The sequence below is a fragment of the Panthera pardus genome, unplaced genomic scaffold (assembly GCF_024362965.1).
Source record: "Panthera pardus isolate Hobbes unplaced genomic scaffold, ASM2436296v1 HiC_scaffold_24, whole genome shotgun sequence".
Taxonomy (NCBI): Eukaryota; Metazoa; Chordata; class Mammalia; order Carnivora; family Felidae; genus Panthera; species Panthera pardus.
The window spans coordinates 128,289,957-128,314,655 of record NW_026526810.1 but is presented as its reverse complement, the minus strand read 5'-3'; the positions used below and the strand labels follow the sequence as shown (position 1 = coordinate 128,314,655).

The following is a 24,699-nucleotide window of genomic DNA, read 5'->3' as shown; positions in this document are numbered from 1 at the left end:
GGGGAGGAACAGAGGGGGAGAGAGACAAAGAGAAAGAGAAAGAGAGAGAGGGAGAATCTTAAGCAGACTCCATGCTCAATGCAGGGCTCTATCCCATAACCCCGAGGTCATGATCTGAGCTGAAATCAAGAGTTGGATGCTCAACTGACTGGGCCACCCAGGCACCCTTCAATTTGCCTTTATAAAAGCAGAGATCAAGCATAATAATACAACAATGTTCTTTGTTAGTAAGGTATATCCGGATGACAATGTTATTATTGGCACTCCTCTGACATTTTTGGTATATGAAACACATTTTGGGGTCCCTTTATATTTCTTTTTTGGTTCCGTGTATATTTATATTTCTTATGTCTCATTTTACCTCTTCTACTCTGTTTCTATAAGATGATACTATTATGTTTCTATTATTTGGTAATCTTTATTATTATATGGTAATCTATTATTTGGTAGTCTTCCTGTCTATAGAAGAGAGGCAAGCTCCCACGACACTAGGTTCTAACAATTATCTGTGAATTCTAATGACTTGACCTAACTCCCACTCTTCGTAATATAAAAATTAATCCTTGCAAATCCAGACACAGGTCTCTCCAGCCAAGTGTTGTATCCAACAAATATACCATAAATAATTTTGTTAAAAGGTGTGATTATTTTTCCTAACATTCAAATTCAACAATTTAGGGTTATAACAAAAGAACTAATTTGATGTGGCAGAAAAAGAATAAGGCTGAGAGTCAAAGTACCTGGTTCTGGCTTAGAAAAGTGTCTTGGCCTCTCTAAACCACTGTTCCTTACCTCTAAGGTACCTTTCCATGTGACTGCTGCCCAACTACCTCTTAGTCATTTTGATTAAGTCATATCTGTGATCTGAGCTAAGACTTACCAATTTTATCAAGTTTTTCTGACACTTGAATTCATGTAGTCATACACTAGACACTCACAATTTGAAATGAGTGAAACAGGGGCAAAGTACATTTCCCTGAATTTATTAGCTCAGACAGAAGCCAAATAAGGACTATATAAGTGTTTCACCAGGAGTATTCTGATAATTACTCATTGCTACACAGCAGTTGACCATGAAATCATAGCCAAACCTGCAGACACCACTATTCATTGCTCTGTCCTGAACCAACCCACCCAAGTACAGTCAGATTGAACACAGAGATGCTTGAGATTACTACAGAGCATAGGCCTTTGCTTTACAGAGAAGGATGTGATCTACTCCATTTCATTCAGCAGTTTGCTCCTGATAATTTGACCACTGACAATACAATATGGCACCAGGTCTAATAAAACAGTACCTTCACAGCTGGCTTGTTAATTGCATTGTGGCATTCAATGTGCTGGCAGTGGATGGGATTCCAAGCTGTAAAGCAAAGCATAGCTGATGAATACTTCTCATTGAAATTACTTGTGCCTTAGTAAAGGCATAGCAAATACTACACTAGTTTTCTTTTTCCTAAATAGAACCATCATAGGAAGGCTTCCTAAAATAATCATTTTTTTTTAATCTATGACAAATTTAACAATTGAACAAATATATCACAACTCCATACATTTTCCCACGGGGAAATACAAGCTAATATAATGTGGCATACATGGTACAATAACATTACCTCACAGTGATATATACCATTAAGTTCTCGAAGGTTTTGTATCTATGGTTTCACTTCATCCTGCCAACAAGTCTGTAGGATAGGTATAGCAGATTATTAACTTCATTTCACATACGAGTAAGTAAAAGTTAAAAAGGTTAAGTAGCTCACTACGGTCACAGAGTTAGTACCTGACAAGCTGAGACTAGAACCTCTATCTCTTGGATCTCAACACCTGCTCTTTTCATTGTAGTGTATACTATGCTGAACATCCTAGATTTCTGGCACCAGGAAGTGCTTCAAACTGATAATAACTGAAATGAATGCTAAGGCAACTTCCACTATTCCATTTCCCACGCCATTCCCAGCAAATGTGGAGACTGAAAAGATGAGTTTCTTGCCCAAATGAAATACATCTCTCTCTCACACCACAGATTGGGACCCACAGACTAATGTCTGCTAGTTTGTTAATACCCACTCCTTAACACAGTATGCATGCAGAATATAGATAAGAAACAAGTGATCTGGGATAGATTGGAATGAAAGTCACAACAAGTATTTATCATCATCTAGATGATTCTGTAAGTCAAAGCACTTAGCTAACAATATTCCATCATTACAAAATGCAATAAAAGTACATATTTGAAAGTAGGACATTTTTCTAAATCACCAAATTCTAATCTTATAGGACTATGATTGGCCTAATATACAAGAATTTGCAGATGAGAGGATATTCTTACTTACTTATAAATCCAATTGTAATTCAAAAACATGTATTGATAATATTCCAGACCTAATTTATGCTCCAAATATAAAGTGTTTTTTTTTCCCCAGGGGTGTTCCACCTTCATCTTCTAGCCTACGGTTAGACCAAGTATAAGATTATGTGTCTGATTTAAAATTTAGGAAAATATGGTCAACAGAGCCATTGACCTTGAAAAATACACAGTGGGTCAATTTATGTAGAAAGAAGATAAGAAATATAGACCAGAAACCACTACTCTAATAACACAGTATCATATTGCTTATATGTTCGAGAGAAAGAAAGAAGAAATGAGTAAGGAATGGATGAATGAAGAAATAATTTGAATATAGGCATTCCAAAACTATAAAATTTGTTTACTACATGTGGAAAAGTCAGGATGAAAATAGAGAGTAGCAAAAAAAGTTTTCTTGTGTAACTAGAGAAATCTAGAAAAAAAGAAAGAAAAAAGACTGCCTTTAACAAGTATAGGAGTTGCAAATACATGGGACAAGTATCTCATTCCTCCAATCCCAAACTCATGACAGATATCACTAATCCATAAGAGCCTTCCTTCCTGCTGAGTCCAAAACTGGCCTTAGGATCCTTCTCAACACTGAGCTTCAGAAAGTTGCCACTAATAAAACAGAGTTAGCACACAAGATAAAATATGCTAGCCATTTCTGAATCTCTATATTATGAGAATATTTGCAGATCACTTTACAAATATTAAGAATCTTGACACTTAGAAACAGCGGTAATATTCAAAATATATAGCAACTGCTATGGCAAAGGCACAGAGAAATAAAAATGTACAACAGCGATAGCACTTTATCAGGGCTCTCAAGACTCCTGCTTTTCAAGAAATTAATGCTTTATATGTGGGGATATCCAGGAGGTCCTACCCCTCTAATATTCTATTTCATTTTTACAGAGTGTCACTGAGTTAAGAAAAGATTGTAAGATACCTCACTTAGTTTACCAAAGTCACACTAGATTTAAACTTACTAAAATATGGATTCTTAGCCTTTCTTGTGTATCAAAAATCACTTGTCAAGATTTTAAAAAATATGATACCTGAAAATCATGTTAGATCTACTGAATCAAACTCTTTACTTTTTTTTTTTTTTTTTTTTTTTAGAGAGAGAGAGAGAGAGAGCATGTGAGTTGGAGAGAGGGGCAGAGTAAGAGAGAGAGATAATCTTAGGCAGGCTCCAGCTTCAGCATGGAGCCTGACACAGGGCTTGATCCTACAGGCCTGGGATCATGACCTGAGCCAAAATCAAGAGTTGAATGCTCAACCGACTGAGCCACCCAGGGATCCTAATTACAAGTATTTGTAATTAGGAAGAGCACTACAATTGATTCTGATATAGGATTGATCTACATACCTTACCATATGGCAAATATACTCATGATGGATCTCCCTTCATTTGAAAATAAAAACAAAAAAACATAATATAAAAACATGGTAGGTAATAAATCTGCTTCCAACTACAACGGAGCAAATGGTATTAAAGATGCCTTTCTACTATAAACAACTAGAAAACTGGAAAATATATATGAAACAACTGTTTTCAGAAACTGGACTAGGTAGTGTAGGACAATGATCCTTGAGAAAAGAGAAACAATAAAGTCAGTCTTACAATCAACATGACTTTCATCCCGGAAGTAATTTCTAGACCTTGGACATAGAAGGAGAAAGATAAGCATCCACAAAAACTTGAGTTTAAAGAGGCAAGGTGGCTTGTATTTGCTGGGTAGTGTGCCAAAGAAGAGGGAGCTATGTGAAGAAAGAGCTCCAGAAATTTGACCAAGAATCCTTTTGGGTCTTTGGCTTTATACTAAGAAGAACACGTGTAAGGCAAAACTCCATTAGGCTGCATAGAAAACAACTATGGAGGATCTGTAAGCAGAATAATTCCTACATCTCATACAGGACTGGGAGATATTCAAGTTCCAACCAGTCAGAGTAAAGGGAACTCAGTGAAAACCTAGGACATTCAACAGAGATGACTCTAGCAGGTCATACCTTAGCAGTAGGGCTAAACCAACATTAGGGACAAGGCTATTCCAGGCTTACCCTAACAAAATATAGGAACAGGACTTAAAAGTGTAAAGTTGATCCACCAGTAACTTGATAGCCAAAACAAACCTCAAAACACTGTAATGAAAGACAACAAAATCCAGATACTCAATAATGCAATACTCATTAAGTCCAGAATCCAATTAAAAAATTACTGATATTTGGAAAGGGAGGAAAATGTTACCCATAATCAGGAAAAAAACTGACCAATAGAAATAAATCCAGAAACTATAGAGACAAGGTAGTTAGCAAACACGGACTTTAAAACTGCTACTTTAAAACATATTCAAAGGAAAATATGAACACAATGAGGATAGAGATGAAAAATAATAAAAGAAAAATGAAATTTATAAAATTAAAAATTTAATATAGAACATGGGAAATTCACTGAATGGGCTTAATAGCATATTAGACAATGCAGAAGGAAAGATCAGTGAATTAGAAGACCTAACAACAAACTATCAAAACTGTAGTAGTGGAAGAAAAATAGAGCTTCAGTGAGCTGTGGGAAAATATTAGGCAGTATAAAGCACGTGTAGTTAAAAGTCCAAAAGGGGAAAAGGGGAGGAAGAGTGAAGACATTTGAAGAAACAATGGTCACAATTTTTCAAATCTAATAAACACTATAAGCCCACAGATCTAAGAAGCTCAGTGAATCTTAGGCAAAATTAAATCAAAGGAAATCACACCAAACTCATTATAATCAAATTGATTTAAAACCATGATAAAGAGAAAATCTTAAAAGCAGCCAGGAAAAAAAAGACACATTACTTACAGGGGAACAAAGATAAGAATGATCGCTGATTTCTCGCCAGAAACCATGCAAGCCAGAAGACAATGGAACGACATCTTTAATAGGCTGAAAGAAAAAAACTGTCACCTAGAATTCTATAGCCAGTGAAAATATCCTTCAAAAATGAATATGAAATAAAGGCTATTTGAAGACAAACACAAGATAAGAGAATTCATTGCCAGCTGGGCTCCACAACAAGAATTGTTAAAGGAAGGCTGATGGAAAATGATACCAGATGGAAGCTAGGACCTACACAAAGGCATAAAGAGTTCTGGATACAGCAAATATGGTGAATAACTGCAAAAGACCTTCTACTTATATTAGCATGTTGTTAAAAGATGATTCACTGTTTAAAACAAAAATAACAGCCATGTATTGTGAAACTAATAATATATATAGAAGTAAATATTTGAGGGGCGCCTGGGTGGGTCAGTCAGTTAAGCATCAAACTCTTGATTTCAGCTCAGGTCATGATCTTACAGTTTGTGAGTCCGAGCCAGGCATCAGGCTCTTCGCTGACAGCACGGAGCCTGATTGGAATTCTCTCTCCCTCTCTCTTTGCCCCTCACCCCCCCACACACACACACACTCTCTCTCTCTCAAAATAAATAAATAAACTTTAAAAAAAGAAGTAAATATTTGATAACAAGAACAAAAAAGGATGAGAGGGAGGACATGAAAGTGCACGGGGTTCTTACACTACATGCAAACTAGTATAATATTATTTGAAGGTAGACTGTGAAGTTAAAGGTGCATATTGTAAACCCTAGAGCAATTCTTCTTAAAAGGAGGTATAGCTAATACAGAGATAAAATGGAATGCTAAAAATAACCAAAAAGAAAACAAGATATTAAAAAGAAAAGAGACAAAGAATAGATGGGACAAACAGAAAATGAGTGTAAGATAATAGACTTAAGTTATTTGTAATTACATTAAATGTAAATGGCCTACACAATAATTACATTATATGTAAATGGTCTAAAAGGCAGCGATTGTCAAATATCATTTAACTTTTTCAAAAAGCATGGCCTGAATAAATGCTGCCTGTGAGAAACACACTTGAAATATAAAGATAGATAAATTAAAAGTAAACAGTGGGGAATCTGGCTGGCTCAGTCAAAAGAGCATGTGACTCTTGATCTCGGGGTCATGAGTTCAAGCCCCATGTTGGGTGTAGAGATTACTTAAATAAATTTTTTTTTTTTAAAAAGTAAACAGAAAAGTTATACCACACTAATATAATGCTAATCACAGGAAAGCTGGAGTGTCTATATAAATATCAGACAAATAGACCCCAGAACAAAGAATATTACCAGTAATAAAGAAGGATATTTGACAATGATGAGTCAATTTATCAAGATGACATAACAATTATAAATATGTGTGTATCTAATGATGGAGTTTCAAATTAAATGAAGCAAAACTGAGAGAACTAAAAGAGAAAGAAGTCCATAATTCGTGTTGTAAATTTCAACAATCCTCTCTCAGTATTGAGACAGTATTCTGGTCCATTACACAAAGCTCAAAAATTTAGATGGAGTGAAATCACAGTGTAAGTTTTCTGACCACATGGAATTAAACTAGAAATAAATAGCAAAAAGATACCTGGAAAATCAGCAAAAACATGTACATTTAAACAAACACACTTCTACACAATCCATAAATGAAAGAAAAAGTCATAAGGAATATTAGAAAATATTCTGTACTGAAATACAATGTAATCACACCATATCAAATTTGTGGGCTGAAACTAAAGCAATGCTTTTAGGTAAATTTATGGCTTTAGACTCTTAAATTAGAGAACATAAAAGGTCCAAATTAATGATTTATGCTTCTATTTTAGTAATATAGAAAAACAATTTATGCTTCTATCTTAAAGCAGAAAAAAGAAGAAGTTAAACTCAATATTAAAGAGGGAATCACAAAGATAGAAGGCAGAGATCAATGAAATTGGAAACAAAAAAACCAATAGGGAAAATCATAAAACCAAATGATGGGTCTTTGGAAAGTTCAATAAAATTGATAAACCCTCAAGCTACCCTGATGAATAAAAAATAGAGAAAAAAAACAAATTACCAATATCAAGAATAAAAGGTAGAACATCACCACAGATTCTACAGATATGACAATAAATTTGGCAAGTTGGAAAAAATGTATATGCCATTTATTCCTCAAAATACAGACTACAAAATTATAAATATGACTGGACAAAAAGTAGAAAAGTAAAATGTGACATAATATTAAATTGAATTCGGGGCGCCTGGGTGGCGCAGTCGGTTGAGCGTCCGACTTCAGCCAGGTCACGATCTCGCGGTCTGTGAGTTCGAGCCCCGCATCGGGCTCTGGGCTGATGGCTCGGAGCCTGTTTCCGATTCTGTGTCTCCCTCTCTCTCTGCCCCTCCCCCGTTCATGCTCTGTCTCTCTCTGTCCCAAAAATAAATAAAAAACGTTGAAAAAAAAATTTTAAATTGAATTCATAATGTGAAACCTTCCTACCAAGAAAACCCCAAGTCTAGATAGATCCACAAGTGAATCCTCTTAACTATTTAAAGAATAAATAATGCAAACTAATTTTCTTTCAGAAAATAGAACAGTAAGAAACTCTCCCAACTCATTTTATGAGGCCAGCATTACTCTGGAAACAAAGCCAGATGACATTATAATAAAAGGAAACTAGATCAATGTCCCTCATAAATACAGGAGCAAAATATTTTAACAAAAACTAGCAAATTGAGTCTGGCAATATAATATAGCTGACAATGTGGAGTTTATCCAAGGAAATACAAGGTTGTATTAACAATGCAAAGCAAATCAATGTAATTTACCATATTAACAAAATAAAGGGAAGAAGTCATGTGATCATCTCAATAGATGAAGATGTATTTGACCAAAATTGACATTCACTCATGATAAAAACTCTCAGTAAACTAAGAATAGACAGGAACTTCCTTACTCTGATAAAAAAGCATCTGTTAAAAGCCTACAGCTAACACCAGATTTAATGCTGCATACATGCCCCATAGAGACAGAGGGAGAAAACAAAGATAGTCACTTGCAGTACTTCTATTTAACACTGAAGTGGACATATGAGCCAGCACAATGAGGAAAAGAAAGAGAGAAAGGAAGGGGCGACAGGGAGAAAGAAGAAAAGAAGGAAGAAAGGATGGGAGAGAGGGAGGGAGGGAGGAAGGAAAGGAGGCGTGGCAGGAAAAAGAAAAATGTTTAATTATATTAATTTGCCAGAGAGTATAATCATGTACATAGAAAATCTTAAGAACTTAAAAATAAGCTACAAAAACTAATAAGTGAATTTAGCAAGGTTGCTGGATATGAAGTCAAAATAGAAAAATCAATTACATTTCTATATAATGGCAATAAACAAGTAGAAATATTAAATTTTTAAATACTATTTACAACAGTATCAAAACCCACAAAACATTTAGGAATACCTTTAACAAAATATCTGTAAGACCTATACACTGAAAACTAGAAAATATTGCTGACACAAATTAAACAAGGCCTAAATAAATGGTTAGATAGATATGCCATGTTCGTCAATCGGAAGACTCAATTTCGAGTCTTTTCTCAAGATGTCAAGTTATCTCTTTCTCCATTTTAAATAGCTATACTGGGGTGCCTGGGTGACTCAGTTGGTTACGCATCTAACTCTTGGTTTCCACTCAGGTCATGATCTCATGGTTGTGAGATCGAGGCCTGTGTCAGTCTCTATGCTGGGCATGAAGCCTGCTTGAGACTCTCTCTCTCTCCCTCTGTTCCTCCCCTGCTAATGCTCACTTGCTCTTTCTCTCAAAAAAAAAAAAAAAAAAAAAGTAGCTATACTGGACTTTCCTGTGATGTGTACCAATAAAGTTCCTTTTGTTGCTTAAGTCAGTTTCAACATTCTGTTATTTCCAACACAAAGGAATTCTAACTGATCCAAGTTCAGAAAAAAACAAAATTTCAGAATTCCTCTTGCCAAAGTAATTTTGATGATTTGAAGTTTGTATTGAATAATGATGTCTTAGTCTTTTGGGGCTGGTATAACAACCTACCACACACTGAACAGCATCCCACATTCATTACATTTATAGGATTTATTACCAGTATGCATTTTTTTCATGCCTATTAAAAGAAGAACTATTACTGAAGGCATTTCCACATTCATAGAGTTTCTCTCTAGTTTGAATTATCTGGTATATAATGAGGTTTTTCTGCTAAAGGCTTTCTGGCTGAATTTGCATTCATAGTGTCTCTCACCTGCATGAGATCTCATGTGTCTAGTAAAGGATGATCAATCAGTAAAGACTTTCTCACACTTATTACATCCATAGGGTTTCTCTCCAGGATGGACTCTCTGGTGTCCAATCAGGTATGACTTCTGACTAAATACTTGCCCTCATTCATAAGGTTTTCTTACCTGTATCAGTTTTTTTCATGGGTAATTTGAAATTAATTATAGTTGAATAATTTCTCATCTCCATTAAATTCAGAAAGCTTCTTTCTTCTAAATTAAGTAAATCTAAGTTATCTTTCAAACTCCTTCCACCTAAGACATGTTCATGGAGTTTTTGTCTGGATGGGACAATGTTTACACTGAGATGAAATATGTTTGCAAAAGCTTCATATTCATAGACTTTCTGCTTAGTAGGTGCTTCATCATAAACGAAATTCACTTGATTCAAAAGTCTCCTTAAATTCTTGGTGCATTCCTATTTGATTACCAATTTCCTAGTCATCTCCTGGACAACCTGGAGGTGGTGTTCCTTCCCCTACTATCCACAGCTGTCCTCCTGACTCCAATGTGAAGATCATATCTGACATGGAAACTGAGCATCCCACTGATGTGACGTTCCTATATTTCCCTAGTCTCACATCCCTAAAGGTAGTCCTTTAAGCAGGATCAAGCTGCTGCCACTTTTCCAGTGTTAAGTCAATGGCCATATCCTCAAAGGTCACAGATCAAGCACAGAGAGTATAAGTAACTTGACAAGGTCATGGAGCGAGGTCATGCTGGAGTCAGGACTGCACCCACGCAGCCTGGCTTGCATCTTTGCACATATATGGAATGAACATAGCAATCAGGCCACATGACGATCTAGCTGATGCTTCAGGGGTGGCCAGTGGTCCAGTCGCCTGGCCACAGCCTCCTCATTCACACAAGTGGGGCTCCCTTAGGCAAAGATACATGTGCACCTGGCCCAAGAGACCCAACAGCCCTAGCCTGGCACAGGCCTCTGCACCCTTAGGGTGAAGAGATGGAAGCCATGCACAAGATGGTCCCCACTGGTGGGACTTAAGTCCTGGTTCAGGCCCACCTGGCTGCTGCATGGGCCAGGACAGCACCACCATGAGGCACAGTCCATACTCACCTGGCCACTAATGGGACCAGCAAAATTGATTTTAAAAAGAAAAAAGTGAAGGACCAACCAAACATATACTTCAAAGGAAAGGAAATATTATGCAGACACTTGAGAGAAAACATGTCTGAAAATTATCTAGTCTATGAGTCAAAATATTTTAGGAAGGTATTATAGCATCTGCAACTTGATGTAAGAACACATGGCCTCTATAAAAACAGAAGTAGAAAGTCACAGAAATTCATGGTGAGATGGGAAGCTAACAGAATGAGATAAAAAGGAATTTGGACAAGAGATATGATAAATATAATTAAACTAAAAATGAAATAGCAGAATTAGAAATCCTAATTCAAAGCAATAAATAGAGCTGATGGGGGGGGGGGAGTCAAATAAGTTACACAGTAAACCAACCTGAGAAGCTAAGAATATAGAAGATAAATGTATGGGAAATAGTGGTTAGAATAGCGACACAGTACAGAAAATGAAATTTGACCTATGAATTATAGGTATTCCTGAGGGACATACCAACCTGAAAAAGCAATAATTTAAAATTTCATTAATGAGAAATTTCCTAAAAAAGACTGAAAAGGGATCTGAAAGCACTCTTAACGTTATTGGTGAAAGTCAATAAAAAGATACTCATACATAAAGATACTTAAGAAGTCTTTTTAATAAGTAAATCTCCAAGAATTAAGAACGACCAAAAGGATTTCTATAACAGACAAATCACACTTGTCTAAGATTTGTCTTCTATAATTCTAAATGCCAGAAAATAATGAAGCAATATTTACATATTTTTCACAGTGAAGCAGTCTTCTTTCACGTGTGAAGAAATAGAAAGACATTCTTAAATATGCCTGAACTCAAAAAATACATATGACCTACATTCCACTCTTGAAAATATTACAAGAAAAAAGTTTAGGTTCCATTTCCCCAAAAATGACAGACAAATTAGTTTAAGCTGATTCTCCTACTGAGAACAATTACAAAACTGGACAAGATTAAAAGCAAAACCAACAACAACAAAAACAGAGAACTTTAGGGGGTGTTAAGGGGCCATGATCCAAAAAAAGAAGGCATCATCAAAAGGTGGACCTGGCATTTGATGCCACACCTCCTTCTTTACCTATTTCTCTATATGCCAATCCCACAAGATGAACAGATTTCAACAAACTATTTGAAGTAGGGGAACAAAAATTGAAAATGGGAGACCTAAAAATCCCCCTAGGACGTGGGGCAGAGGTCTCAAAAGGCCACACCATAGAGTAAAGGGGAACCAGAATTAGACCAACCCTCAAAGGGACTGAGAACCAGCCTCAAATCATCTCAAGAATGGATCATAGGTCTTCTTTTTTTAAGCTGCACTAAAGTGACCTGGATTGCTAATGTCCATAGCCTCAAAATTTCCAGAAGCAAAAGCAAATCCTGTTTGAAGAAATATAATCTTCTAAACCTCAAATTAGCTCTACAGTTTTTCTATCGGCTTGCACACAATTTATAATATATACAAATATAAATATATATATGTATAAATAATGAATGAATAAATTTATACACACACACAAGACAAGTAAACAAAAGAAACAACAATAAAATCAGAATTTTCAGAGATTCAAAAATTGAGTTATCAGAAACCAACTAACTTTCAAATAACTATGCTTAATATGTTCCATAAAGTAAAAGACAAGTTTAAAAATATCAACAAGGAATTGGAATTTCTTTTTTAAAGCACCAAATGGAAATTCTAGAACTTAAAAATACAGTGAGCAAAACTAAAAATACAATTGGGAGGCTAAAGGATTAGTGAACAGGAAGACAAGTCAGAAGCAAGATTCAGAGTGTAGCACAGAAAGATGAATATATATAACTTTTAAGAAATATTGGCCACAGAAGAAGAAAGCATTAGTAAACTTGAGGACAGATTAATATAAACCCAACTAAAGCACAGACAAACTTTCCCCCCTCCCCAAAAGCGGGGCAGTGGGGGATGGAATACCTGAGACCTCTGAAACAATAGAAAATATTTTTTTAAATCCTAAGATGAGAGGTGACAAAGAAAGGGCACAATAAATACCTGTAGAGGATAACAACCAACATTTTTCCAACACTGAAGAAGAACATGAAACCACAGATTCAAGAAGCTCAACAAATCTCAAATAGAATAAATAAAAAGACCTTTACTCTTAAGCAGATCATAATGAAACTATATGAAATTTAGTATCATTACGAAGCACTGAAAATCAAGAAAAAATCTTTAAAAGAGGCAGAGAAAAAATATATTACATTTAGGGATACAATCATAAGAATGATGTCTAATTTCTGTCTGATAATTTGTTTCATTACCAGAAACAATGGAATGACATCTTTGAAGTCTTAAAAAAAATTCAGATTACAGTGCAATTACAGTGGAAATCAAAACAAAAAATTATTAGAACCCAAATATCTGAAAAGATTCTTCTAAATAACACAGGCAAAGAAAGATCTAGCACTAGAAATTTTTAAATATTTTTAAATCAATGATTGTAAAAACACAACAAACCAAAATTTGTGGGATACAGCTAATGTAGAGCTTAGAGGGAAACTGATAACCTTAAATGGAAAATTAGAAAAAAATTAATGTTGAAAGCCAACAATTTAAGCTTTCATTTCAAGAAGCTAGGGAAAAGAAAGAAGAGAAAATTAAACTCAAAAAAGAAAAGGAAGAAAATAGTAAAGACAAGGGCAGAAAGCAATGAAATACATAACTATTACTGTTTTCTTCTCTGTTGTTCTTGTTTTAGTTCATCTAAGTATTTGTAAAAAAAAAAAAAATAACACCTTTCCTGGATAAAGCTCTCGATCAACTGGAAATAAAACAAAATGTCTCCAAACTGACCATAAAGGATATATGCAAAACCCAAGAGCTAAACCCACACTTAATGGTGAAATATTCCCTAAAGTTAGGAGCAAAGCAATCCTGGCCATTCTTACCACCTCTATTCAACATTGTTCTAAAAGTGCTAGGCAATGAAACAAACAAACAACAATAAATGTTAACAAAATTAGAAAGTAGCAAATTTGTCTTTACAGATGACCACATTTATATAGAAAATCCGACTAACCAACAAACTACTAGAACTAATAACTGAATTTAGCAAAGTCATGGGATAAAGATGAATATGCAAAAATCGACTGAATTTCTGCATACTGTTAATAAACAAATGGAAATTAATATTTTAAATAATGCCATTTACAACAGCAACAAAAAAAATCAAATATCTAGCAACTAATTTAACAAAAGAAATACAAAAATTCTATACTGAAAACTACAGAACACTGTTGAGAGACTTAAATAATGAAAACTTAAATAATGAAGAAATATATCATTATTCTTATGATATAACATATCATATTCATATGATATAACATATATCATATATGTTCATGGATTAGAAAACATATTTTTGCAATGTCAGTTTTTTCCTAATAGAATTACAGATTTAACACAATACAGATCAAAATCTCAGCAGAATCATTTTTGCAGAAAGGAAAGCCAATACTAAAATTTATATGGAAATGCATTAGACATAAAATAGGGAAGATGATCAAAGAAGAAAAACAGACTTGCAGTATCTGACTTCAAGACTATAAAGCCAAATTATTTAATATAGTTTGTACTGGTATTCAGATCAATGAAACAAAATAGACTCCAGAAATATACTCACATATATATGACCAAGAGGCCAATATAAGCCAATATAAGAAAAAGGATAAACTTTTTAACAACGGGTGCTAGAACAAACCATAAGGAAATAAATGAATCATACCCACCACACACAAAAATTAAACTTAAATGGGGGAGCCTGGGTGGCTCAGTCGGTTAAGTGTCCGACTTCCGCTCAGGACATGATCTAGCGGTTTGTGGGTTCCAGTCCCGCATCAGGCTCTGTGCTGATACCTCAGAGCCTGGAGCCTGCTTCAGAGTCTGTGTCTCCCTCTCTCTCTGCCCCTCCCCTGCTCGTGCTCTCTCAACAGTAAATAAATGTTAAAAAAAAAAAAAATTAAACTTAAATGAAGCATACACCTAAATGTGCAAGCTGAACTAAAAGCTTCCAAAAGAAAACAAGGGAGAATATCTTCATGACCTTGGAGAAGGTACATATTTCTTAGAACAAAAAGTCACTAACCATAAATGAAAAAATGATAAATTTTAGTTTATCAAAATTAAAAACTCATGCTCATCAAAAGACACTGTTAGGAGAGTAAAACAGCAATCCTAGATTGAAAGAAAATATTTGTAATATATAAATCTAACATATGACTCCTACCAAACGACATAAAAAAACAACTGTATAACAATAATAAAAAAGGCAAACAAGGGCGCCTGGGTGGCTCAGTCGGTTGAGCGTCAGACTTCGGCTCAGGTCATGATCTCACAGTTCGTGAGTTCGAGCCCCGCGTCAGGCTCTGTGCTGACAGCTTGGGGCCTGGAGCATGCTTCGCATTCTGTGTCTCCCTCTCTCTCTCTGCTCCTCCCCTGCTCACACGCTGTCTCTCTCTCAAAAATAAATAAAGATTTTTTTTTAAAAAGGCAAACAATCCAATTAATGCCTATGCAAAAGATTTTAGCAGGTACTTCATAAAATATCTAAATGACCAATAAGCATATAAAAAATACTCCACATCAGTCACCCAGGAAATGCAAATTAAAACCACAATGAGATACACACCCCCCCAGAATAGCTAAAATTTAAAACACTGCAAAGTGTTAGCAAGGGTGTATAGTATCTGAAACTCTCATACATTGTTGAGTGAAATATAAAATGGCATAAACACTTTCCAGAGCTGTTTAGAATTTTCTTATAAACACTCTGACCCAGCAATTCCACTTTTAGAAGTATATACCCAAAAAAAATGAATGCATATGCCCACACAAGATTTGTATAAAACGTTCATAACAGCTACATGTATGTTGGCCATAAACTTAAAACAAACCAAATGTACATCAATATCAGAGTTGAAAACAAAACAAAACAAAATTGTGGTATGTTCATGCAGTGGAATACTTACTTTTAACAATAAAAAGAACTACTAATATCCTCAACAATACAAATTAATCTCAGTAACATGTTGAGCGAAGAAGTCAGAAATAAAAGAATACATACTTTGATCTCTACTTATATAAATCCCTGAATTATATGAATATAGGAATTATACATAAACAGGAGTAGTGACTACATCAGAGTGGAAGAAAGGGCATTAACTGTTAAGAGTCATGCCATTACTTTCTGGGGTGATGGAAACATTCTATTATGTTTATGTGGGTAATGATTAAATGAGCATTATACATTTGTCAAAATTGATCCAGCCATGCTGGATGCTTGATACTTGTGCACCTTGCTATATATGGAATATGCCTTTAAATAAAGTATTACACACACCAACAAAAGAGAGATAATGCCTGACAATTTCCCAAAACTGATAAGAGATATCAAGCCAAGAAGTCCTATGAACCTCCCAAAAAGACAAACATAAATAATATCGCAACTAGATGTATCATAGTAAAGCTACTGAAAAAATAAAAAATAAAAAAAATAAAGAAAACCTACTCTCAGCAATGGATAGATCATCCAGACAGAATCAATAAAGAACGGCATATTTGAGCACTATAGACCAAATGAACATGACAGACATGTACAGAACATTCTATCCAACAACAGTATAATACACTTTCTTCCCAAGCACACATGGAACATTTTCCAAGCTAGACCATATATACAAGCCACATATATAGAGAAACAGGCCACAAAACAAGTCTTGGCAAATTCAAGAAGATTGAAATCATACCACATACCTTCTCTGACCACAACAACATGAAACTAGAAATCAGTAACAAGAAGAAAAATGGAAAAATCATAAACACATGGAAATTAAACAACACTCTCTTGAACAACCAATGGGTCACAGAAGAAATTAAAGGGGAAATAAAAGTTTCCTGAGACACAAATGGAAACATACCTATGAGATGTGGTAAAAGCAGTTCTAAAAGGGAAGTTCACAGTAATAAATGCCTACATTAAGAAGCAAGAAAAATCACAAATAAAAAACCTAACCCCACTAGAAAAAGAAAAAAAACTGAGCCCCAAGTCAGCAGAAGAAAGGAAATAATTAAGAGTAGAGCAAAAATAAGTGAAATAAAGAACAGAAAAACAATAGAAAAGATTAAACAAACTAAGAGTTGATTCTTTGAAAAGATAAACAAAACTGGCAAATCCTTAACTAGACTAACCAAGGAAAAAAGAGAGAAGACCCCAATCAACAAAATTTTAAATGAAAAAAGAGACATTATAACTGATACCCCAGAAATACAAAGGATCGTGAGAGGCTACTGTGAACAACTGTATGTCAACAAACTGGACAACCTAGAAGAAATGGAAAAATTTTTAGAAACATACAACTTACCAAGACTGGATCAAAAAGAAATAAAAAATCTGAATAGACTATTAGTAAGGAGATTGAATTAGTAATCAAAAATCGCCCAATGAACAAAAGCCCAGAAACAAATGGCTTCACTGATGACTTTTCCCAAACATTTAAAGAAGAAAACACCAATCTTTCTCAAACACTTCCAAAAAAATCAAAGAGGACAGAACATTCCCAAACTCATTTTATGAGGCCAGTATTATCCTGATACCAAAACCAGAAAAGACACTATTAGAAAAGAAAACTATAGGCCAATATCCCTGAATAATATAGAAGCAAAAATCGTCAGCAATACTAGCAAATACTAGCAAACCAAATTCAGTAGCTAATAAAAGTATCATTTACCATGATCAAGTAGGATTTATCCCTGGGATACAAGGATCACTCAACATATGCAAATCAATTAATGTGATACATCACTTAATAGAATGAAAGAAAAGAATCATATGATCATTTCAATAGACACATAAAAAGCCCTCGACAAAATTTAACATCTATTCATGATAAAAAGTCTTAAACTACATGCCAGAAACATCTCAATATACTAAAGGCCATATGTGACAAGCCCAACAGTTAACAACATACTCAGCAATCAGAGGTTGAAAACCTTTTTCCTAAGATCAGAACCAAGACAGGGTGCCCATTCTCACCACTCCTATTCAACATAGTACTGGAAATCCTAGCTAGAGCAATCAGGCAAGAAAAGGAAATAAAAGGTATCAGAGTTGGAAAGGAAGAAGTAAAATTATCCCTATTTGCAGGTGACATGATTTTTATATAGAAAATCCTAAAGACTCAACCAAAAATCTGCTATATGTAACCAATGAATTCAATAAAGTTGCAGGATACAAAAATTAACATATAAAAATAAGTAACATTTCTATACATTAACAATGAACTTTCTGAAAAAGAAATTTAAAAAACTGATCCCATTTACAATAGCATCAAAAACAATAACATTATTAGGAATAAATTTAACCGGAGAGGTGAAAAATCTCTAAACAGAAAACTATAAAACAATAATTAAAGAAACCAAAGACACAAATAGAAAGGTATTGCATGTGCATGGATTGGAGGAATAATTATTAAACTATCACTACTACCAAAAGCCATCTATAGATTCAATGCAACCCCTATCAAGATTCCAATGGCATTTTCTACAGAAGTAGAAAAAACACTCCCAAAATATATATGGAACCACAGAAGACCCCAAATAGACAAAGAAAGCCTAAGAAAGGAGAACAAAATAGGAGGCAACACACTCCCTGATTTCAAACTATATTAGAAAGCTATAGTAATCAAAACACTATGGTACTGCATAGAAACAGACAAATAAGCCAATGAAACTGAATCAAAAGCCAGGAGATAAACTGAAACGTATACAGCCAACTAATATTTGACAAGGGAGTCAAGAATACTTCAATGGACAAAGACAATTTCTTCAATAAAATGGTGCTGGTATAATTTGACATTCATATATAAAAGAATGAAACTGAACCACAATCTTATACTACTCACAAATATTAACTCAAAATGGATTAAGGAGTTAAATGTAAGACCTGAAACCACGAAACTCCTAGAAGGAAACATAGGAATAAAGCTCCTTAACATGGGTCTTGGTAATGATTTTTTGGATATGACACCTAAAGCATAAGCAACAAAATCAAACTACCTCAAACTAAAAAGCTTCTGTACAGCAAAAGAAACAACAAAGTGAAAAGACAACCTCCAGAATGGAAAAAAATATTTGCAACACATATATCTGATAAGGGATTAGAATCTAAAATACATAAAGAAACTATACAATAACCCAATTTAAAAAATGTACAAAGGACTTGAATAGCTGAATAGACATTTTTTAAAAGCAGATATACAAAAGGCCAACAGGCACATGAAAGGATGCTCAACATCACTAGTCACTGGGGAAATGCAAATTCCACAGTGAGGTATCATCTCATGCCTGTTAGAATGGCCATGATCAAACAGACAAGAGATAATAAATGTTAACATGGATGTAGAGAAAAAGGATTCCTTGCACTGTTGGTCAAATTGTAAATTGGTACAACCACTAAGGAAAACAATATGGAGTATCCCCCCAAAATTAAAAATAAATCTATCATATGATCCAGCAAGTCTACCTCTGGGAATATATCCCAAGGAAATAACAACACTAACTCAGAAAGATATCTGCATGAATGTAAAAGAGCAGCATTATTTACAATAGCCAAGACATGGAAATAACTTAAGTGCACACCAATAGATGAATGAGTAAAGTTGTGATATACACACACAAAGGAATATTATTTAGCCCATTAAAAATGAGGAAATCCTATCATTTGCAATAACATGGATGGACTTTGAAGGCATTATGTTAAGTGAAATAGGTCAGACGGAGAAAGACAAATACTGTATGATCTCACTTATATGTGGGATCATAGAAAAAGAGAAAAAGAGATCAGAAAAAGAGATCAGTTACCAGAGGTGGGGTGGGGAGGAGGAATTAGAGGAAGGTGGTCAAAAAGTACAAATTTTCAGTTATAAGACACATAAGTAGTAGGGATGTGATGTAAAACATGATAAATACAGTTAACACTGCCAGATGATATGTAGGAAAGTTGTTAAGAGAGTGAATCCTAAGAGTTCCCAATACAAGGAGAATATTTTTCTTTTTTTTCTCTTTTCTTTTCTTTTCTTTATATTATATCTATATGAGATGATGGAGGTTAGCTGAAGCTACTGTAACAATAGCAATATATGTAAATGAAACCATCATGCTGTATGCCTTGAACTCTTACAGTGATGTATGTCAATTATTTCTCAATAAAACTGGGAAAAGGTATTTTTTAAATTTCAACAAAATAGAAAAAAATTCAAAATACAAAAGGCAATTTACCTTCAAAAGAGCAACAATGACAGCTGACTTCTCAATAGAAACAATGAACATGAGAAGATCATGAAATATCTTCAAAGTGTGAAAAGAAAATCACTGTTATAGAATTCTATATACTAAGAAAATAGCTTTAAAAAATAAAGGCAAAATAAAGATGTTTTCAAACAAACACTGAGAAAATTTATCCCCAGTAGAAGGGCACTAAAGGAAATATAAAAACGTATTATTAAGGAAAAATAAGTAAATCCCAGATGGGAGCTTAGAAATATAAAAAGGGGCAGGGGGCGGGGCCAGAAAAAAGAAAATCAAGTGAATATTGGCTGCAAGGACCAATAATAATTACATGTTGTAAAATTATAAAAAATAGAGAATATAGCATGGAAGTTTGGAAGGGCTAAAAAAAAAAGTTAAAATCATCTGTCATTTCACAGGAAACGGTAAAAGTGCTATTTTATACTAGACACTGATATGTCAAGAAGGCATGGTATAATCTCTAGGGTAATAATTAAAAGACTACAGAAGATTGAATAATTCAATAAGACAAAGACAGAATACTTAAATATACTCAATCAGTGCAAAAGAGGCAAAAGGGAGAGAAAAAAAGGGAACCCAGAAAAGGCAGGAGAAATAGAAAGCAAACAGAAAAATCGTGAATTTAAAATGAAATATGCCAGTAATTATATTGTATATATATGGACTAGGTGCTCCAAACAAAGGCAAAAATCATGAAAATTGACTTTAAAATATAGAACTCTATGCTGCTCAGAAGACACACATGAAATATAAGAATGTAAAATGGTTGAAAATAAAAGGGTGGAAAGTTACAGTATGCAAACACTCATGAAAGCTGGTACAGCTATATTCATGAAAGCTGGTAGAGTTATATTAGTCTAAGACAAAGTAGATTTTAACACAAATAAGCATTGCTAGAGATAAGACATACATTTCATAATGATATAAGTTTCAATTCACTTGAAAATATTGCATTCTTGGGGAGTCTCAGTGGTTCAGTCAATTAAGCATCTGATTTCAGCTCAGGTCATGATCTTACAGTCTGTGAGTTCAAGCCCATGTCAGGCTCTGTGGTGACAGCTCAGAGCCTGGAGCCTGCTTTGGAATCTGTGTCTCCCTCTCTCTCTGCCCCTCCCCACTCACATTCTGTCTCTCTCTGTTTCTCAAGAATAAATACACGTTGGAAAAAATAAATATTGCATTCTAAATTTGTAAGCACCTAATAATGCACATATCGGCAGAACTACAAGGAGGAATACACAAATCCACAGTCATAGTAGGAGATTTTAAAATTCTACCCTTGGTAACCAATAGAAGAAAAGATGCAATAAGGATATAGAAGTTTTAAACTACACAATTAACAAATTTTATTTATTTGACATATATAGAACACAGTAGCAAACAACTACCAAATACAAGAGATGTTTTTTAAGTATACAGAACATTACAAAATAACCATAGGCTCAACCCTAAAGAAAGTGTAAGAAGTGTTAAAGAAATGAAATAATACAAAGTATGTTGTCTGGCCACAGAGGAATCAAACTATAAATCAATACAAAATTTCACAAGGAAAATCCCCATATGTTTAGAAATCAATCATCATCCTTCTATATGACCCATGGGTCAAAGAAGAAACCATGAACTTAAAACTCAGCATAGCAAAGGAGGTTTCAGCCAGTGCAATAAGTCAACAGACATAAAAGACTTAAGGATCGAAAAGGAGACATTAAATTGCTATTATTTAGCAGTAATATAATTGCACACACAGAATTTTTTTAACTGCAAATAAATTATTAGAATTAAAAAGTGATTTTGCAAGGTTTCTGGATACAAAATCAATATACAAGAATTACCTGCATGTCTACATACTAGCAACAAAGAGTTAGAAAGTTTAATTTTTCAAAGATGTATCACTGACAATAACATCAAAAAAATAAATACCTAGGAACACACTACATGAGATATAGGTAAACCACCTACACAGAAAACTATAAAACAGCATTGAAGGAAACTAAAGAAAGTCTAAATAAATGAGATATGCTATGCACATGGATTGGAAGATTTAATACTATAAAGAAGTCAGTTCCCCATATTGATCTATAGATTCCAGGAAATGTCTGTCAAAATCCTAGTAGTTCAGGTGTGTTTGTGTGTGTTTAACATAACTCTTTAACTTAGCAAATAGCTAGGAATAACTTTGAAGTAGGAAGAAGAAAATAAGGAGAAGGAGAAAGAACAGGAAGAAGAGAAATCAGGGGGAGACAAGGAAGAGAAAAATAATAACAAGGTAGAAAGACTTGCACTGAAAGATATAAAGTTTTATTATTAAACTACATTAATTCAGTGTGGCTTTGGGGAAAAGAAAAATATACTAATTAAACTAAATAAAGACCCCAGAGAACCATCCTTAAATAAACACTTGATTTATGATAAAAATGTACCAAGCAGTAAGAAGAGGTCAATCTTTTCAATAAATGATGTTGAGTCCACTGACTATCCATAGAGGAAAAAATTGACCATTACCTCACACTATACAGAAAAATTAATTTCAGATACATCTAAATGTAAAAGGTAAAATTTTGAAAACAAATCAAGTATTGCCCCAAATGTGGAATATAGACAAAAATAACTCTCATATACTGGTAATAGGAATATAGTTTAGTACAACCCTTTTTGGAAAACTGTTTGCCATCACCCATTAAAATTAGATATATGCTGGGGGGGGTGGAGATGTAAAAATTACATATGTGCACACCCTTTGATCCAGCAATCCCACCATGGGCCTATATGTAACAGAAATGTGTGCATGCACACACCAAAAGATACATAGAAGAATGTTCAGAGCAGCGTTACTTGTAATAGCCAAAAAGTTGGAACAACCCAAATATCCATTAATAGTAAAATCAATACATACACTGTAGTACATTAATTTTGTAGAATATATGTAGCAATAAAAACAAACAAAACACAGTTATGCTCAACCCATAGACAAATCACATGCCCATACACACAGACACACACACACAAATAATGCATGATTCCATTTATATACAATTCAGAAATAGGCAAAACTAATCTTGGATGTTGGAGGTCAACTTAGTGGTTACCTTTGGGGTAGAAGGAGGAGGTAATCATGGTGGTAAACATGGTGGAAGATGTTCCCCATACACCTAAAATCTGTGTTTTTCCATATGAGTATAAAGTACAAATATAAAAGGTTTAAAATACTTTTTTAAATTTGTGGAGATAAAATAACAAAAAGATAAATAAGAAGTCAATAATGGAGAAATTATGACATAAAAGTTCTGGTAGACTTTCTTCTACTCGTATACCACTCAAGAATCCAACTGTACTAAGGTAAGGTTAGATATCTGGTAGCCTAGCCCAAAGTCTAACCTTGTAGTACTTATTCTCAGTTCATTTTTATCACTTCTGCAACAAACTGTCTTGGAAATGTAGATCTTGTGCTACATCTTTTGTTCCATAGTTCAGATGGAAACCACACAACAACCAGTGCTGACCTAAATTATTTACCAGTTGAGACACTGTCACACACATACAAAAACAAAAGACTCAATAATTTCTTTCTCCCCCACAGAAGCAGAGTGTTATAGGACAACAGAATGGCTATTTCCATTGCCAAGAAACTTCTTGTAATTCTTGCATCTTTAAGACTCATATTCGATGAACAAACTAATTGAAGGAGTTTTTGTTGTTGATAAATAGTAATAAGCCCAAAAGAGGCAAACATTGCATCTTGCCAAATCCTCACTATTTGATTTTCACATCAGATGTAATTATTCCTATGTCACTATGCTTAAAAAACAACAAATAATTTATATACACATATATAAAGTTAAAATAATGGCTAATTACTAACAATTATTAAATCTAGGTGGCTATAGATATGTTCATAGTGTTAGTCTTTGAACTTTTCTGATCTTAAAAATGTCGTAATGAAAGCTTGGGAGGGACACCTTGTATAATTATATACAATATGAGCTCTATTTCATTTTAAAATACATATCAAAAAACTAGAGAGAAATACACCAAAATGTTAACACTGGTCATCTCTGGGTAGTAGTATTCTTTTTTCTTTCTTATATGGTTCTATAATTTTTCTAAGAGCAATGTTTCCTTTTAAAAAATTAATTTTACTTTTTAAAAAAGAAATAAATCACTCAGAAAGCATACAAAAGCTTCCGGTCCCTAAGAAAGTATTTCATATTTGAGTTTCCAAGCCCATGAAATTCTGTATCCATATAACTTTTATTATTAAGAATAATGTATATGTAGAGTCAGAGTAACAACTAAATACTGATGATACCCTTCAGTGCATCTTTCATTGTGACAGATGTAGAAAATTTCTTTTTTTTATTTAAAAAAGTTTTTTTTAATGTTTATTTATTATTGAGAGACAGAGAGAGACAGAGCATGAGCAGGGGGAGAGGGAGACACAGAATCAGAAGCAGGCTCCAGGCTCTGAGCTGTCAGCACACATGCGGGGCTCGAACTCACAAACCACGAGATCATGACCTGAGCTGAAGTAGGACACTCAACCGACTGAACCACCCAGGCGCCCCTGTTATAGAAAATTTCTAATGCTCCTGCTAAAGTTTAATTAAAGAACTGAATTCAAAGAAGCAATGTCACACTGTTAGAACAGAAAAATGTGGGTTTTCAATGAACATAATGTAAGTCCAGATTCAAGCTGTGTGAATTTAGGGATTCTCTGTGTGAATTTAGGGATGTTACTCAAACTCTG

At 34.2% G+C, this 24,699-nt stretch overlaps 1 protein-coding gene across 22 annotated transcripts in view; it reads right to left on the bottom strand.

Moving 5' to 3' along the window:
• The window catches only part of UNC79 (unc-79 homolog, NALCN channel complex subunit), a 266,834-nt gene that overhangs the window by 166,719 nt on the left and 75,416 nt on the right, over positions 1 to 24,699 (bottom strand). For all 22 annotated transcript variants that reach the window (XM_019462133.2, XM_019462137.2, XM_053889744.1 and 19 more), the window contains one exon: positions 1,299 to 1,363. In XM_019462133.2, the coding sequence (XP_019317678.2) occupies positions 1,299 to 1,363 (65 nt within the window). The remainder of the gene's footprint in view (positions 1 to 1,298; positions 1,364 to 24,699) is intronic.